Source organism: Gracilinanus agilis, chromosome 6 (assembly GCF_016433145.1).
Source record: "Gracilinanus agilis isolate LMUSP501 chromosome 6, AgileGrace, whole genome shotgun sequence".
Lineage (NCBI taxonomy): Eukaryota > Metazoa > Chordata > Mammalia > Didelphimorphia > Didelphidae > Gracilinanus > Gracilinanus agilis.
Genome location: NC_058135.1, coordinates 267,469,876 through 267,487,833, shown reverse-complemented (window position 1 = coordinate 267,487,833; position 17,958 = coordinate 267,469,876). Strand labels below are relative to the sequence as shown.

The window sequence follows — 17,958 nt, the reverse complement described above, 5'->3', positions numbered from 1 at the left end:
CCTCTCTCTCTCTCTCTCTCTCTCCCCCCCTTCCTTCCTTCTTTCCTTCCTTCCCTCCCTCCCTCCCTCTTTCTTTCTCTTTTAAAAAAACCCTTACCTTCTGTCTCAGAATTAATACTAAGTATTATTCCTGAGACAGAAGAGTAGTAAGAGCTGGGCAATTGGGGTTAAGTAACTTGCTCAGGGTTACAAAGTGACTTGCCCAGGGTTACACAGCTAGAAAGTGTCTGAGGACAAATTTGAACCCAGGACCTTCCATCTCAAGGTCTGGCTCTCTCTTTATCTACTGCAACCTTATATTTTCACAAAAGATTTGGAAAGATGATGGCTGATAAAAGACCAACTATTGGAAATGGCAAGGAGACGATCGAGAGGGAATCCTTGTAATATGGCTTTTATCCCCACTGCTCTCTCAAAGGTTACCAAGGATTACCTACTTGGTGAGTGAGAAATGGAAGCAATGGGGTGAAGCCCACATACTGAGGTAGGGAGAGCTACGGAAAGAGAGAGGGTGTATGATAGCTAAGGACTAACTAGGAGTCAAGTGAAAGGATGTTTTTTTTAAGGTAGGAAAGAACAAAACAGGTTGGAAGTTAAAAGGAAAGGAAGCTATGAAAGAACTCACAGGATCCCAGCTCTAGAGCTGGATGGGATCTCCGAGGCCATCCGTCCAGTCACTTTATCTTATACGTGAGGAAATGGAGGCCCAGGGAGGTTAAAGGATCTGGTTAAGGTCCCATAGAGGGTGGGCAGCAGAATCAGGGAAAAGCAGATGCTAGCAGTGTAGGGAGTGAGAGTGCAGTCTTTTTACAGATGATAGCAGAGGATGGATCCAGCAAACAGTAAGTTCTGTAATGAGAATCTTTCTTTTCTCAAGTAGGAGGGAAGGATGGGAGGGGGATAACCGTGCGGATGTACATTTAAAAGCTCCCATCAGATGATCTGAATTTTTTTCCAGTGAGGAGAACTCTCCTACATATCAAGGGCTCCCATATTAAACCAAGAATATACACTATAATATTCTCGTTTTGCCCCTCAGTGGCTGCATGATATGGTCTAGAAATCAATCCTTTCCTTCCTTGCCTGATTTATTCAAGTCACTGATCACGGCTGCTAAAAGGTAATTAATGCTGCCAAGCATCCATCCCTCATCTTTGAGGATGACGTCATGAAAAGAAAATAGCACAGTGTCTCAATCGGCATTTTGGTGCTATTGTCAGGAGGAGAAATTTAAGCGTGGAGCAAAGATGGATGGTTTTGACTCATAGATGACAGAATTAGGATACAAAATAATTTCAACAGGCCCCAAACAATGGGTCAAGTCTAATAGAGGAAAATGGATGAATGAATGAATCGATCCATCACTCATGCATTTATTACTAAGTGCCAATGTGCCAGGGATTGTGCGAGGCATTGAACAAATGTAAAATCTTGTACCTGGGTTACAAAGAAACCAGTGTTTATTGCCTGGCTGACTGACAGCTCCATGACAGTCTGTGTTGGTCAGAACCCAGCTGGTAGACTGCGATAAGTTCTGGGTACCATGTTTTAGGCAGGGCACTGACAACTGGGAATGTGTCTGGAGGAGAGCTGGAAGGAGAGTGGGGGGCCGTCAGCCTGAATCTACAAAGGGGAGCTGAAGGAGCCAGGGACGTCTAGGATGGAGCAGAGGCAAGTTAGAGAGGAGACAGAGAACAGATATCTTCAAATAACGGAAGGGCTGTTTTGTGAGACGGGGACTGGAGTCATTCTGCTTTCCCCAGGGGGCAGGTCTGCGACCGATGGAAAGTTCCAACGGAGAGGTGGATTTGGGTTCAGCTTAAGGGAGCATTTTCTACCAAGTGGAACTGTTCAAAAGTGGAGTGTGTTTCTGAAAAAGTAAATGAGCTTCCTCTAAGAGAAAGTCTTTAAGTGGAAGCCAAATAATCGATTGCCAAGGATATTCTAAGAGAAGGCCGTGTTCCCCGTAGGAGTTGGATGAGATGAACTTCCAGAGCACTGAGATTCTGATTCTATGAAATTAAAGGAAATTTAGTGGGTATGGACTGCCTGCTGAGCCCCATACTAGATAGGATAGAAGATCAAAAGAAAGGAAAAGCTAGGGTCTCTGCTCTAGAGAAAAGGCATTCGATTTTTGACAAATATTTATTAAAGGCGGCTGGTGGTAGAGTAGATAGAGCTGCTGGACTTGGAAGTCTGGAAGAAGGGAGTTTAAATTTTGCTTCAGCCAATTCTTAGCTGGGTGACTATTGGGCAAGTCATTTAAGTGATCTGCCTCGGTTTCCCTATCTGTAAAATAAAGATCATAGCACTGACCTCCCAGGATGAAATAAAAAGAGCTATTTATAAGGCATCGTAGAGCCCTACCAAAATACCAGTTATTTCTATAATTACCTGAAATGCCTACAGACCAGCTTTAATATGGTAAAGAAACAGGTACATGTCATAGGACATAGACCAGGGAATGGCCCAAAATGCTAGCCCTGGGTCTGCTTTTTGTAAGAACCTGAGCTAACAATAATTTTTACATTTTAAGATATGATAAAACTTTCTTTAAAATTAAAATTAAATTAAAAAACTAAAAAAAATTTAAATTTAAAAATTCTTGGCTCTGGTTAGGCCATACCAAAATAAGCCAAAGATGCCATAGTTTACCGCTCCTCAGAACAGAAAGAAATTCTGTTTGAATTAAGAATGAAAAATAATGAGAATGTTGATATTAATAATATAGGAGAGATGGAAAGGAAGGTTTTAAAGAAGGTTTTTCTGATGAAGTGAGTGTTCCCCTGGATTGGGAAAGAAGTGCAGCGGGTGGAGTGGAAGAGATGAGGAAGGCTCGGATCTGATGCCAGGGGATGACACAAGAAAAGGGAGAATTTGTGGCGACGGGCTCGTCTGGGGCGTCCAGAACAGACCGGCAGAGACCAGGTAGGAGGAGGATGTGTAACTGCCTACGGGAATGTGCGTGGGGGTGTTTTTAGAGCTTGGAGGAGGACCGATGACATCACAAGTGATGTCTTGACTTGGGCAGGGAATGGATTTAAATGAGGCAGAATCGCTTGAAGTTCCCTCTTCCAGAGTCATCCAAGTCCAGCGGCAAGACAGAAATCGGGCCGACGGGACGACGGGGTGCAGCGGATGATGACTCTGGCGTCTCTGATGTCTGCCTAAGCTCCGAGCACTGCAGAGCACCTCGGTTTACACAGAAGCACGTGTGTAACACAGACACGCTTTAAAAAATAGCCTCTGAGACCCTTGTGGGGAAGAAGTGGGAGTCTTCTATCTTCTCATCTCCCCCCCTTTCTGCATGGCCCCATCCCAAGTGCAGAGCTGGCTCAGAAGGAGGGGGAGTGATCGATGGCGATGGGCTTTGGAAATAGGAAATGAGAATCTATCTACGCTTTACAATGACACTCCACATTTATGAACCATTTTTAGTATCAGAAAAGCCTTTCTCCATCCTCACACTAACTCTAGGAGGAAGGCAGGATCAAGCATTATTAGAAGAAATGTGGTAGAGTGGATAGAGATGGCCTCGCAGCCTAGAAGACCCGGGTTCAAGTCCCATTTTTTTTTTTTTAAGCCCTTACCTTCTTAGTGTCAATTCTGATTGGGAAGTGTCTGGGGCCAGATTTCAGCATAGGAACATCTGTCTCCAGGCTTGGCTCTTTATCCATGAAGCCATTCAGCTGCCCCAGATTATCCCCATTTTATAACTGAGGAAACTGAGGCAGGCAGAGGTTAAGTAACTTGCCCAAGGTCATACAGCTTGGAAGTATCTAGAGCCAGATTTGAACCTCTCTATCCACGGAGCCACCTAGCTGCCTCACATTCATCTCTTTTTTATAATGAAGAAACCAAAGCAGACAAAGGCTAAGTAACTTGCCCAGAGTTGCCCAGCTAAGAGTCTGAGGCCAGATTTTACACATCTCTAGGCCTGGCTCTTAACCCGCCAAGACATCTAGCAGCTTCATTATGATCCTCATTTTATAACTGAGAACACAGCAGCAGACAGAGGTAAAGTGACTTGCCCAAAGTCACACAGCTAGGAAGTAAGTCTATCTAGGCTAGAGATTAAAAAAAAAAAAAAAAGATATGTGTGTGTGTGTGTGTGTGTGTGTGTCTGTCTGTCAATCAGGGGAGCTGGAAGCAAATTTGTCATCTGGCAAAAAGCAAAAATGACCATCTGCCAAGAGGAGTGTTTTTTAGGATTTCATCCCCACCAATGGAGGAGCTGCCTTTCACCGGTGTGAATCGCTCGGCCCTCAGGCCCTGTCTTGTGGCTAAAGCTGCTTCCTGGTGGTCCTCCCCGGCAGGCCTGGACTGCTCTCCCTTCTCAGCTCAGCCTGTTGGCACCCCCCAGCTCTCTTCTCTGTAAGACTCCGCTCAAGAGCTGCCTCCCTCGAGCAGCTTCCCTGGTTCTCCCAGAAATCGCTGTATTTTGTTTCTGTTTTGGGTCTATTCACAGGATCAGAAGATTTGGGAATTCAAATGACAAGGAGTCTTAGAGATCTTTGAGTTTCACGCCCCCATTTTAGAGATGAAAAAAACTAAAAGCCCAGAAAGGGAATGACTTGCCCAAGATCATACAGAAAAGGGGTTTCAGAGCCAGGACTGGGATGTGTCCCCAGCAGAAGAATGGAAGCTCCTTGGAGGCTGAGAACGTTTGGATTTTAGTCTCTGTATTCCTAATTTAAGCTCGGCACATACCGCAGGTACAACTAAAGCTTGTTGAATTGAACTGCTGAATTTCCTTTTTTAAAAAAAAAAATCTTTACTTTCTGTTTTAGAATCAATACTGTGTATTGGCAGAAGAGCAGTAAAGGGTAGGCAATGGGGGTTAAGGGACTTGCCCAGGATCACACAATAAGCCAGATTTGAACCAAAGTCTTTTTAAAAATAATCCTTACCTTCCATCTTAGAATCAGTACTAAGTATGGGTTCCAAGGCAGAAGAGCGGTAAAGGCAAGGCAATGAGAGTTAAGGGACTTGCCCAGGGTCACCCAGCTAGGAAGTGTCTGAGGCCAGATTTGAACCCTGGACCTCCTGTTTCCAAGTCTGACAATCTATCTACTAAGCCTCCCAGCTGTCCCTCTCCTAACTTGCCAGGTGACCTCAGGAAAGAGAAGAAGCGACAGGAAGAGAACTGGTCATTTCAAGAGACAGACGGGGATTTTTTTCTCATGTAAGCTGCAAGCAGACGGTTAGAATTCATTTGCTCCAGCTTAAACCATATCCAATTAGAAAGCCTCTGAGGGCCTTTGAGGCCAAGCTGCTTTTAAGCCCCCAAATACCAAAGCCATGGCCCATGAGCATGCTTTATAAGAGTTGGGGAGATGGCGTGGGGGGAAAAGAGAAGAAGTAAGAGCTGAGATTACTAAAGATTAGTGAGGAAAGTGCCCAAGGACACGGAGACACTTTATTTATTTTCAGTCCTGACCTTCTGCCTTAGAATCAATACAAGTATCAATTCCAGGGCAGAAGAGTGGTCGGGACTAGGGCAATGGGGGTGAAGTGACTTGCCCAGGGTCACACAGCCAGGAAGTGTCTGAGGCCAGATTTGACTCCAGACCTGGCTCTCTGATTCACCGAGCCATCGAACCGCCCCCAGATACTGTATTAAAAAAAAAAATTTTTTTTGCTTTATTATCTTCTTTAATTTTTCTTCTTAATTAAATATAATTCTTTTTTTTTCTAAATTTTTTTTTTTAATTTTAAACCCTTAACTTCTGTGTATTGACTTATAGGTGGAAGATTGGTAAGGGTAGGCAATGGGGGTCAAGTGACTTGCCCAGGGTCACACAGCTGGGAAGTGGCTGAGGCCGGGTTTGAACCTAGGACCTCCCATCTCTAGGCCTGGCTCTCCATCCACTGAGCTACCCAGCTGCCCCTAAATATAATTCTTAATAATTATTCGTAATAAGCTTGAAGCACAGCTGTCTGAAATGAGTTTTCTTTTTTCTTCCCCCCCCCCCCCCCCAGTAAGAGCATACAGGGACAGAAACGCCATGTCACTCTGTTTTCCTCTTTTCATCACACTTGGGTCAAGTCTAGCTGTTAAGCCACAAGTCTGCAAACAAGGCACCACCGTCCAGTGGGTGGCAACTTACCCTCGGTGCCGGCCCACTACCTAGGAGGAAATAGACAGCCTTGTGAGTGCCGGCCTTGAAACCCGACAGAGCAAGTTCGGCAAAGATGCCGGGCCTGGAACCCTGGGCCTGGCGGGGGTCTGGGGAAGAGCCCTGGCCTGCGGGCGAAGGATGCGATTTCGTCTACCCAGTCTAAATCTGGGCTTCCGACTACTCTGCAGGCGAGGCAGAGCCTTTTCCGCCTTTCTTCTGCAGGAGAAGAAAAAAGACCTTTTAAAGCCTGGTTCGGGGGGGGGGGAAGCATTTGCGAAGCCCGGGTGGCCCTCCTCCTCGTCCCGGTCCAGCCAGAGAGCCAGCGGGGAAACAAAGACCGAAAGGAGTAGGAGAGTATTTTTCTTTTTTTTGGCTTGACTTCTGTTTTGTCCTGCCTGGCCCCCTCCTGATCCACACTGCTCGGGGAGAGACTTCCATTGAGAAACCAGGACTCAGAGCTTGGGAACTGACTTCTTCTCACAAAGCCCCCGCTTGAAAGGTGAAGTTCCACTTACTTTGGAGTCTAAGGGGATCTGAGTCTCTCCCTGAATTCTCAATGGAGATCCCGGGGTGCTCCTCGCTTCCCTTCTCAGAAGGCTCATCTTCAGTAGCTCCCAGGGCCTCCTCGGCCTTGTCAAAATACTTTTCTCTGCCATGGAGGCTGTCCTGGTTACTCTCATGACAGTGACCTCGAGGACAAGAGACACACAGACACATTAGAAACGACCCTCCGCGACGGGCCGAAGCGAGCGCCGCCGAACGCCCCGAGGCAGGGACCAGGAGGGGACGACGGACGGCCTGTCCTTCATCTCTCCGCCAACGGACGCTTTAAGGAGATGGAGATTCGGACCAGATTTTCTGGCAGGGCCCGACTTGCTACGAAGTTCTAGTGGTCAGTCCGTTGTGGGAAATGCAGCGATTGGGGAGGCGTGTGATTGTCATCCACAAAATTTTGGGCTCCTGGATCTGACTCCCCCTCCCTGATTTATAGTGACATTCGAGGCCAGATTTTCTTACAGCTGAAAAGTTTTCATAAGTGACTTTTTCTCTGCTATTTGTCTGTCTTTATTAGAGATGAGAAGTCTAAAATTAGCCCGGAAGCTACAGAAAATATGACGGATTAGGAAATGGAAAGGGACTATTTTTTCTGTCCTAGAATGAAGCACAGAACAACAGACCTGGGGATGAGGTCTGTGTCCTGTTACCTGCTGAACTGTGATTACTGTATGTTTTGCATGACTTCCCATAAAGAATCAATATCTTACTGCTTGTCTTCTCAAGGGTGGGAGGCGTGGGAGGGTAGGGGAGAAATTGGAACTCAAATTTTGGAAAAAATGAACGTTAAAATTTTTCTACATGTAATTATTGAAAAAGATTTAATGAAATAAAAAATAGATTTTTAAAAATCACAGTTACTATAAGAGACCGAGGTGTAGATATGCTAAAAAAAAAAGACCTAAACTCTTAGCTTCCACTTTAAAATCAATACTGTGAATTGGTTCCAAGGCACAAGACTGGTAAGGGCTAGGCAATGGGGGTGAAGTGACTTGTCCAGGGTCACACAGCTGGGAAGTGTCTGAGGCCAGATTTGAACCCAGACTTGCTGTTTCTGGATCTGGTTCTCAATCCCCTGAGGCACCTGGGAGCCCCTTTTATCTACTTTTTTTTTTTAACCCTTAACTTCTGTGTATTGGCTCCTAGGTGGAAGAGTGGTAAGGGTGGGCAATGGGGGTCAAGTGACTTGCCCAGGGTCACACAGCTGGGAAGTGTCTGAGGCCGGATTTGAACCCAGGACCTCCTGTCTCTAGGCCTGGCTCTCAATCCACTGAGCTTCCCAGCTGCCCCTCATGTCCTTTTATTAAGAAAGCACGACCTTTCATGTTTTTTTCCCATACCATAACAAATAGAGAAATATGTTTTACGTGCTTGCACATGTATAACTTATCTAAAATTGCTTACCGTCTTAGGGAAGGGGGAGGAAAGGGAGGTACAGAGAGGATTTGGAACTGGAAATTTTAAAAGACAAATGCTAAAAATTAAGTTTCCATGTTATTAGGAAAAAACAAAATATTAAAGACAACATGACCTTTTAAGAAGCTCTGCAGAATAATTGAAGCCCCATGATCTGGAAAGAGACGTTTTACATAAAAAACAAGCGTACTAGGTTTAATCCTAACACTCCAAAGACTTAGTCTGCTACATTCTGGGACTCAGTTTTGCCCGCATATCGTAGAATGAAGGCATCTTGAGGGCGGGGCCGTTTGTGTCCTTGTGACCAGCAGTGCACTGTGACACACGGTAGGTGCATGCTGCCTCGCTTACTGTTAGGGCTGACAGACAGTGGGTTATGGGTGATAAAGGTATATTTTGGTGTCAAGAGAGTCTGAATTCAAGTCCTGCCTCTGACACATACTAGCTGAGAGAAGCAGGGCGAGGGCCTTGCCTCTCCCTCTTCTGTCCAAACCGCTGAGACTAAGTGACAGAAGAAGTGTGGATCTGTATCAGGGGAGGCCATTTCCACACAGGGAGACCCCTGCACTGAAAAGTCAGAGGCTGGGGTCAAAACCAACTAGTACGGCTGATGGCTGGCCCCTATCTTAAGGAATTGGGGTGTGTGTGTGTGTGGGGGGCATCAAAGAGTCATACATGAAATATGAGGGGCTGTTTCTCAACATGACCAAATGGACCCTGTGTTCTGCCCCAACTAGTCATGGTGGCCAGTTCTTGGCAGAAGAACATGATAAAAGGTGGCTGATTCAAAGAATGTCAAGAAACCAATCAAGGGGCAGCTGGGTAGCTCAGTGGATTGAGAGCCAGGCCTAGAGATGGGAGGTCCTAGGTTCAAATCTGGCCTCAGACACTTCCCAGCTGTGTGACCCTGAGCAAGTCACTTGACCCCCATTGCCCACCCTTACCACTCTTCCACCAAGGAACCAATACACAGAAGTTAAGGGTTAAAAAAAAAAAAAGAAACCAATCGACTTCTATCTTCCACTTTGGGTCTGTGTGATTCAATGAGTCATCTTTCTGTTTTGATATAAAGGGTTCTAAAACTTGCCCATGCTATTCCACAGTTTCTCTGTCTCCCCCTTCCTCACTCTCTCTTTTCCTCCCTTTGTTCCTCTCTCCCTCTTTTCTCCCTTTCCTCTCTCTCCTCTTCCTCCTCTCTTTCTCCCTTTCTTCTTCCCTCTTTTCTTCCTTTCTTCTCTCTCTTTCCCCCTCCCTCCCTTTCTCTTACCTTCTCTCTTAGTTTTAATTCTAAGACAGAAGAGTGGCAAGGGCTAGGCCAGTGATTCCTAAAGTGGGTGCCACTGCCCCCTGGTGGGTGCTGCAGCAATCCAGGGAGGCGGTGATGGCCACACTTTTTTGGTATTACATTCTATTCTGAGTTCAATAAATAGTTTCATCATTTCCAGGGGGCACTAAGTAATATTTTTTTCTGGAAAGAGGGCGGTAGGCCAAAAAAGTCTGGGAACCACTGGGCTAGGCGATTGGGATTAAGGGACTTTCCCAGGGTCACACAGCTAGGAAGCATCTGAGACCAGATCCCAGGTCCTCTCAACTCCAAGCTTGATGCTCTATCCACTGTGCCAGAGAGCTGCCCTAAAGAAGTATATTTCCGACCCTGGAGGCACACCCCAATGAAGGGGCTGGATTTGGTGGCCTCAGAGGTCTCTAATAGTTTTAGATCTATCATCATAGAGCTAAGAAGGTCCATTTAAGAGGCCTGAGCATGAATGGGAAAGGATCTCCCCTTATTGCTTAGTTCAGTGATTATGACCAAAGAAGCAAAAGAATACCATATAAAGTCTATTAACTTTGATGGAGATTTTATGCCAACTGCTTGGGTCAAGTCTTCCCAGCAAGACACACTGATGCCACAAGATGACTAGGCAGGGTACGGAAGATGAACCCCATAAAACCAGCCCCATTGGAGGGAGCGCTGAGACCAGCTCCCCATTTATCTTCTCCCATTACTACACTGCCAGAAGTCCAGTGGCAATAGGCTAGGAAAGTAGTTTTGGTTAAGAAAATGAGGGAAAAGAGGCTTCCCAAGGCAGGTTTTTTTATATTTCTTGATAAAGAGCTTCCCAGAATTCTTACACGGATGGAGTAATGGCCTATGAGAGAGGCTAAATCCTGCCTAGAAGCTCAACTCCAGCAGAAACTTGGGGAGCTAAGACGAGGCGCTCTTTGTTACTTCTTGTATTTGGGGTTCAGTTTTGAGACTCTTCAATGACATGTTCCATGGTGGGAGGATCCCTGACAACATGAACCAGGAATCTGAGAACTCTGAATCTCTGGTCTCAGGGGCTTACCTTTTCTAGCATTATTTTTAAAAAAAACAAAAAACATTTATTAATATTTATTTTTTAGAAAATATATTTCTAGCATTATTTAATGTGCAACTGTAAGGCTGAGCTGGTGGTGTGAGCGTGTGTGTTTCTGACTCTCTCCCTATTTTTGTGTGTATCGAGGTCCACAACAACTGAAAAAAGACAAAGGAGTTTTAGACCTTTCAGTACCAGGAATTGTGTATAGAGCACCAGGTCTGGAGTCAGGAAGACTTCTCTTCCTGAGTTCAAATCTGGCCTCAGACTCTTACTGGCTGTGTGACCCTGGGCAAGTCATTTAACCCTGTTTGCCTCAGTTTCCTCAACTGCAAAATGAGCCGGAGAAGGAAATGGTGAACGATTCTGGCATCCCTGCCAAGAAAACCCCAAATAGGGTCATGAAGAGCCAGGCGTGACTGAAAAACTACTGAACAACCGCCACATATGTCTCTCGTGCGTCTGCCTCACTCCCATCGTACAAACAGGAATGTACTTAAGTATACAAAAAAGTATGATGTTCATACAAGTTTTTGGACTTGTGTCAGACCAAATTAATAACACAAGGTGGCATCAGCTTAATTCCTTTCTTACCCAGAATCCTTTCCCAGGGCTTATATCAAAATTCCCTTCTTTCAACTAACCCTAGAAAACCAGACCATCCCTAACTATACTCCTATAGGTGGAGCTGGCAAGTCTTTGAGTCGTGCCTCGGACTCTCACTAGCTGTGAAACTGCGGGCAAATCACTCTGTCTCTTAGTGCCCTAAACAACTCTCTAATAATAGCTACCAAGTAGGTAACACTTTCAGGTTTGCAAAGTGTTTTTTTTTTTTTAAATAAATATTAGCTCATTTGATCCTTACAACAACCTTGGGAGATAGGTGCAAAGATTATCCCTATTTTACAGATGAGGAAACTGAAGAAGAGGTTAAGTGACTTGCTCAGGGCCATCAAGCTAGTGTCTTAGGGTGGATTGATAGGGCTCTACCCACTGCAGCACCTCGCTACCTTTAAGAATTTAAGTTTTGAGGGCAGCTGGGTAGCTCAGTGGATGGAGAGTCAGGCCTAGAGACGGGAGGTCCTGGGTTCAAATCTTGCCTCAGACACTTCCCAGCTGTGTGATCCTAGGCAAGTCACTTGACCCCCATGGCCCACCCTTACCACTCTTCCACCAAGGAGCCAATACACAGAAGTTAAGGGTTTAAAAAAAATTAAAAAAAAAAAAGAATTTAGGTTTTGGGGGCAGCTGGGTGGCTCAGTGGATTTAGAGTCAGGCCTAGAGATGGGAGGTCCTGGGTTCAAATCTGGCTTCAGACACTTCCCAGCTGTATGACCCTGGGCAAGTCACTTGACCCCCATTGCCTCGCCTTTACCACTCTTCTGCCTTAGAACCAATACCTAGTACTGATTCTAAGACGGAAGGTAGGTGTTTAAAAAAACCAAACAACTATGTTGGCTCTCTATTGTCTATGTAATAAAATTATACAAACTCCTCTCAATGTGGTGTTTAAAGCCTCCCATAATCAGGCTCCCGTTTGTCTTTCCAGACTGATTTCATATTACACCCCTCCATAACTTCTTAGGTTCCAATTGGCTGATCTCTGTCCCTTGAATTCAACATTCTGTCTTTGCTGTTTATGCAAACCATTTTCCATGCTGGGAATGTATTCCCTCTTCACCCTGCTGCTCAGAATCCCCAGCCTCCTTTATGGCTCGGCTCAGGTGCAACTCCCAGAAGAAGTCCATCCTACCCTTAAATTATCTTGGAGAATCTTATCTGTGTGAAAGTTCATCCCTCTAGCAGGGAATGAGTTTCCTGAAGGCAGTGAGTGTTTCATTCCTTTGTCTCCCCAGCAGCTAGCACAGTGCTTTATACATAGGTTGTATATCTGTGGTTTTCTGGTTATGGGAATTCCCTCCTTCTGTGGAGATCGGAATCTACTGATGCCATTCAGTCTTAGAAAATTTCTTTTCTTTTCTTTCTTTTTCTTCCTTCCTTCCTTCCTTCCTTCCTTCCTTCCTTCCTTCCTTCCTTTCTTCCTTTTTTTTTTTTTAAACCCTTAACTTCTGTGTATTGGCTCATAAGCGAAAGAGTGCTAAGTGTGGGCAATGGGGGTCAAGTGACTTGTCCAGGGTCACCCAGCTGGGAAGTGTCTGAGGCTGGATTTGAACCTAGGACCTCCCGTCTCTAGGCCTGACTCTCAATCCACTGAGCTACCCAGTTGCTCCCTTAGAAAATTTCTGCGGCTCAGAGTTTAGCTGACTTGCTCAAGGGAAGGAACCCAGGCCTTCCTCAATCTCCATTCAAAACTCTTATCCATGCACATAGCAGGCACCTAAAAGATGTTTGTGGAACTGAATCACTGCAGGAACTGCCCAAATAGCCATTTAAAAAATGACTTGCATTCCTGAAGGGATGGAGAATTGAATTAGGAGTGAACAGGTCTAGATGTGCTCCGGACCACCCTGGAAAGGAGGGCCTTCCCTAAGTTACTTCATGCCGCTGTGGGCTCTGGGTTTTTCCACTTATAAAAGGTGGAGGCGGTGGTCGGCTAGAGGAACCTGGAAGGGGCCTTCCAGCCCTGAATCTAAGATCCTCTGATTTCTTCAGGAAGAATTTCAGACTCCTCAAAGACAGGCTATTAAAAGTGGAGAGAAAAGAAGAAGAACAAGGACAATCAAAGACTTTGTTCTGCCCTCAGGGAGAGTCAGGGATCTTCTAGCTCTGAATTTTCTCAGGAAACTCCCTTCCAACTGGACGTGGGTCCAGAGAAACCAAAGAGCCCTCGCCACAAAGGCAAGACCCCCAACTTTTAGCATTAGCACTCAGAGAAAGCCTTTGCCGGTCTTGCTGTCTGACTCCGCTGCCAGCCTTTGCCTCCCGTCTCTTCCCTGCCCTCCCCTCCTCTTCTCGCCATGAAAATTTAATTGGTTTCATCTTTTAAAATCTCTGCAGTATGCACAGCGCTTCATGGGTAATTTATAAGCTATGATGCGCCCAGGACCCCAAAGCTAAAATTAGCCGTCCTGTCTGACATCAGGCCGGGTGCATTCGAAGAATGCTGCCCCTGAAGGGGGAGGAAGCCTTTCCCCCCACCCCGCCACCAGCCCTCCCTGCACCTGTCAGAAGATGGGCAGAGCCATGGGCTGGGGTGGAATACAGGGTGGGGGACAAGCGGGAGAGGGAGCTGGTTATCCGGTTTTACTTAAAAATCAATCACTTTAAAGAGTCCAGAAATAGGCAGCCCTAAAATGGGAGGGAAAAAAAAAAATCCTTGGGGGGGGGGAAAAATTCTATGCCCTTAAGATGAGAACAGTTAATATTAACTTTCTTACGCTGACGGCTAAAAGGAGCCTGGGAAAGAGGTCTGGCGTGCTTTGGATGAGCAAAGAGCTAAAGATAGAAAGCCAAATTGCCTAATTCTTTAATTACTCCTTCTCCCTCATTGTCTGATTGGAGAAATGAAGCCGCTCAGAGTGCCCAAGTTCCTGGCTCTTGAGCTCTCCCATGGGCCCTGGCCTCTCTGGGGCTGCAGCCTTCTTCAGGTCACAAACCAAGGTGCCTCCATGGGTGTCCGGCTGAGCTCCCCAGGGGAGGGGAGGAGAGGAAGCAAGGATGCCGGGAGAGATGAGCATTCATCTCGGGCGAACGTGACAGTCTGTCTGCAGACTCGACTCTTCTGCTGGACGTGAGGGAAATTGCAGTTTGGGCTCTTTTTATCCCTGGACTTTCTGGAACAATTACTCCATTCTAATGAAATACTTAGGAATCAAACCAATTAATTAATCAATACTAAATTAATATGTACTAAATTAATACTCTAATATTATTAGGGTGCAAATAGTGATGCTTGAGTAGGCATCTTATACCCCATTGGTCTCGAACCCCTCACCGAGTGGTTTTCTTTAGGAAAAGGACAATACACTGCTGGTTCTGGGCACTATATTGCTGTGTGATTAAGGGCACAACACGAGACTTTTCTGGACCTAAGTGCTTCTTCCACCCATCAGGCATCCCACCAAATATACTTTGGGAAGTTAAATACTTGGGATCCCAGATTTAGATCTGAAAAGCACCTTAAAGAAAGATCATCTAGTTCAATTCTCCAGTTGTTTTATTGATGAAGAAACCGAGGCCCAGAGTTTGGGTGACTTACCCAAGGTCATGCAACTAATAAGGAGCAGAGTTCCTCTGGATTTTCTAAAGCACCATGCTGCTTCTTTTAAAGTACTCTCTTAGGGGCAGCTGGGTGGCTCAATGGATTGACAGCCAGGCCTACAGATGGGAAGTCCTAAATTCAAATCTGGCCTCAGACATTTCCTAGCTGGGTCACCCTGGGCAAGTCACTTAACCCCTATTGCCTAGCTCTTTCTGTTCTTCTGCCTTGGAGCCAATACACCGTATTGATTCTAAGATGAAAGGTAAGGGTTTAAAAAAATAAATTAAGTATTCTCTCAATAAACAACAGTTCTTTTATGGAGAAAAGCACAATGCATCTTGTGGCTAAATAGAGGCAGTGTTGCTCAGTGGGAAGAGAACTACTTCTGGAATCAGAAGAATGGAACTCAAAGTCTTCTTATGTGTGACCTTGAGAAAGTGTGAGCTTCCCTGTTTTTTTTTTTTTTTTAATTTTTTTCCACCTATAAAATGGCCTTTGAGGACTCTTCCAGCTCTGGACCTGTGAAACCAGTCCCTAAATAGGCATTTTCCAGATTCCTATGAGTCCCTTTTGGTCCAATACCCTCAGAAGAATTTGTGCCAGTAGAGGACAGTTAGGGAAATCTCATCCTCTCAAACCAATTCTGCACACAAAAACTTGGGAAAGAATATCTTACATGGCTTAATGCTAATATGTCTATTTTAGAGATGCAGAAAACAAAGGCCACTGAGTGAATGGGATATGATTCATGGTATTCCTTCCTTCCTTCTTTCTATTCCTCACCTTCTGTCTTAGAACCAAAACTAAGTATTGGTTCCAAGGAAGAAGAGAAGAAAAGGCTAGGCGATTGGGCTTAAGTGACTTGCCCAGGGTCACACAGCTAGGACATGTCTGAAGCCAGCTTTGAACCCAGGATGCCCATTTCTAGGCCTGGCTCTCTATCCACTGAGTAACTTAGCTGGCCACTTTGGAAACTTTTAATTCCAACTTCAGGGTCTTTTCCTGTATGTTATGCTTGGTGCTTTGGAATTCTTTGGGGCTGATGTACTTAGACAAACTAAAATGTCTTAATTTTTAAATGAAAAAAAAAAAAATCAAAGGATTCTAGTATTAGTATGGCATAGTTGGAAACACTACTTGCTCCGGTGTCAGAGGGGCTGGGATTAAATCCTACCACTGACCTACAGTTTGTGACTTTGGGCAAGTCACTTAGACCTCCACGGACCTCAGTTTCCTTCTTTGGAAGGGGGCTGAACTAGATAGTCTCTGATAAGATTCATGCACGATCAGTCTTTTCTCTTGCTGTCTTTTTGGTAAATTAAAGACCAAACAAAAATAGCTGCTTTTAAAAGGCACCATCAATATCTCACTCACTGTCCCTCGGGTGGTCGGTGGGTGGAATGGGACACCTAATCCATAGGTATTTTTTTCAACATGAGGACCATGAAAAGGTACACAACGAGGTGTTTCCTCCAGTTCTGCAGGTGGCAACCAATCACTCAACTCTTCTCCTCCCAAGCAACTCTTATGCCTATCGACCCCCAGACCAGCATGGTGGTCCACCAGATGTGCCAGGGAAAGGGAAGTGGGCTTCTCCTCCTAGCCTCTTGTGTTTAGAGGTGGAGAGAGGGTAGTAAGCAGTTCATAGGGCAGCTCACTCAGCCCAACGTCCTTATGTTAAAGATGACAAAATGGGCCTGGCGGGGGTGGGTGGGGGGTGGTTAAGTGACTGGCCTAAGGTCATTCGGTATATAATAGCACTAAGCTCATGCTCTTTGATTCCAATTCCAGAATTCTTTCCCAATACTGAGGTCAAATTGCACCCAAAGCCCCTGAAATTTTGGAAAGTTGGGTATGCTGGAAATTAGTCATATGACGTGCTTTCTGCCTGTTTCTTGGCATTTCCAGGATTTTTTTTTTTAAGGGGTGGGTATAAGTAAGAGAGGATGGCAATAACCAAACTTCAAAGGGGACATCCACTGCTTTTCAAGAACATAAGCCCCTCAAGAGACTGGACTTGAATTTGTTGGTTTTTTTTTTTTTTTTGGTCTTTGGTTCTGTGTTTGGCCTGAATGCTTTAAAAAAAAATAATCCATATTTCTGTCCTAGTAACAACTCTAAGATAGAAGGGCAAGGATTAGGCAAAGGTGGGTTAAGTGATTTGCCCAGAGTCACACAGCTAGTAAGTGTCTGAGGCCAGATTTGAACCCAGGTCCTCCCGACCCCTGGCCTGGTGCTCTATCCATTGAACCACCTAGGTGCTCCACTGAATTCTTTTTCATTCATTCACTTATTAAGGGTAAGAAGGAGAATACTTGGCTAGGTACTGTAATATACTGTCTATACTGTCTCTCTGCCACTCCAGATTGCTAATGTAACCTTTCTTTCAATTACATAAGGTTCATCTCCTCCATCTCAAGCTAGAGTGGGATCCCAAGAGAGGAGTTAAATTCTTTTGTCATGAAAATTGGGGCATGAAGATGGATTTGATAGTATTGAAGGCAAGATGTAGGAAAATCAGTCTCGACAGAGTTGGTGTGATGCCAGGAAGTTTGGATTTGTAGTTGGAAGGCTTCGGTCCAAATTCCAGTTCTGTTTCTTGCTGTCTCTGAGACTCTGGGCAAGTTATTTGCTTCTGGTCTCAGTATTCCCAGTCGCAATATGAAAGGGCCAGGATATATGATCCTAAAGCCCTTTCTAGCTCTCAATCTATAAACCTGAATTAAAGATAGTCCATCTGACAAGGTAAATTTTTAAAGCCTCTCAAATCCCTTACTTTGGAAGTTTATATTCAGGTCTACAGCTGCCTTTCTGTTATTGCCTGGAGATGTCTTAGAGTAGGCGTCCTGGTACATTCAATTAAATACAAGGTTTGGTGGTGAAAAATACTGCTAGTCTCCCTCCATACATAGTCATGTGTGTCTTTTAATAGTATTTTCCCCTCCTTCCCACCTCCCCTTGACTGTACTGCACTCGAATTATGCAGCTCTAAAATGAACCCCTTTTCTAAACAAGAAGATAACCTAGTAACACTTGATGTTAACATTCCTTTTCTGGTTTCATTATCTGTAACTTTAGAACAATGTGATGTTGCGTACTTCCTACAAGTCAGAGCATCGGTGTCCAAAGCCTTGGTTCTAAAATAAAGCACACAAGAGAGTCTCTCTGTCTCTTCTCTTTCTCTCCATCTCTATCACTGTCTCTTCTCTCTCTTTTCCTGCCTCTTTTGTCTCTGTCTTCTCTCTTTTTTTTCTTCCTTCCTTCCTTCCTTCCTTCCTTCCTTCCTTCCTTCCTTCCTTCCTTCCTTCCTTCCTTCCTTCCTTCCTTCCTTCCTTCCTTCCTT

The 17,958-nt window shown here is 45.1% G+C and overlaps 1 protein-coding gene across 1 annotated transcript in view; it reads right to left on the bottom strand.

The window, feature by feature from the left end:
- TTC17 (tetratricopeptide repeat domain 17) overlaps positions 1–17,958 on the bottom strand; it is a 124,889-nt gene that overhangs the window by 27,332 nt on the left and 79,599 nt on the right. Inside the window, exon 17 of the mRNA XM_044681112.1 lies at positions 6,638–6,811. Coding sequence (XP_044537047.1) covers positions 6,638–6,811 — 174 coding nt within the window. The remainder of the gene's footprint in view (positions 1–6,637; positions 6,812–17,958) is intronic.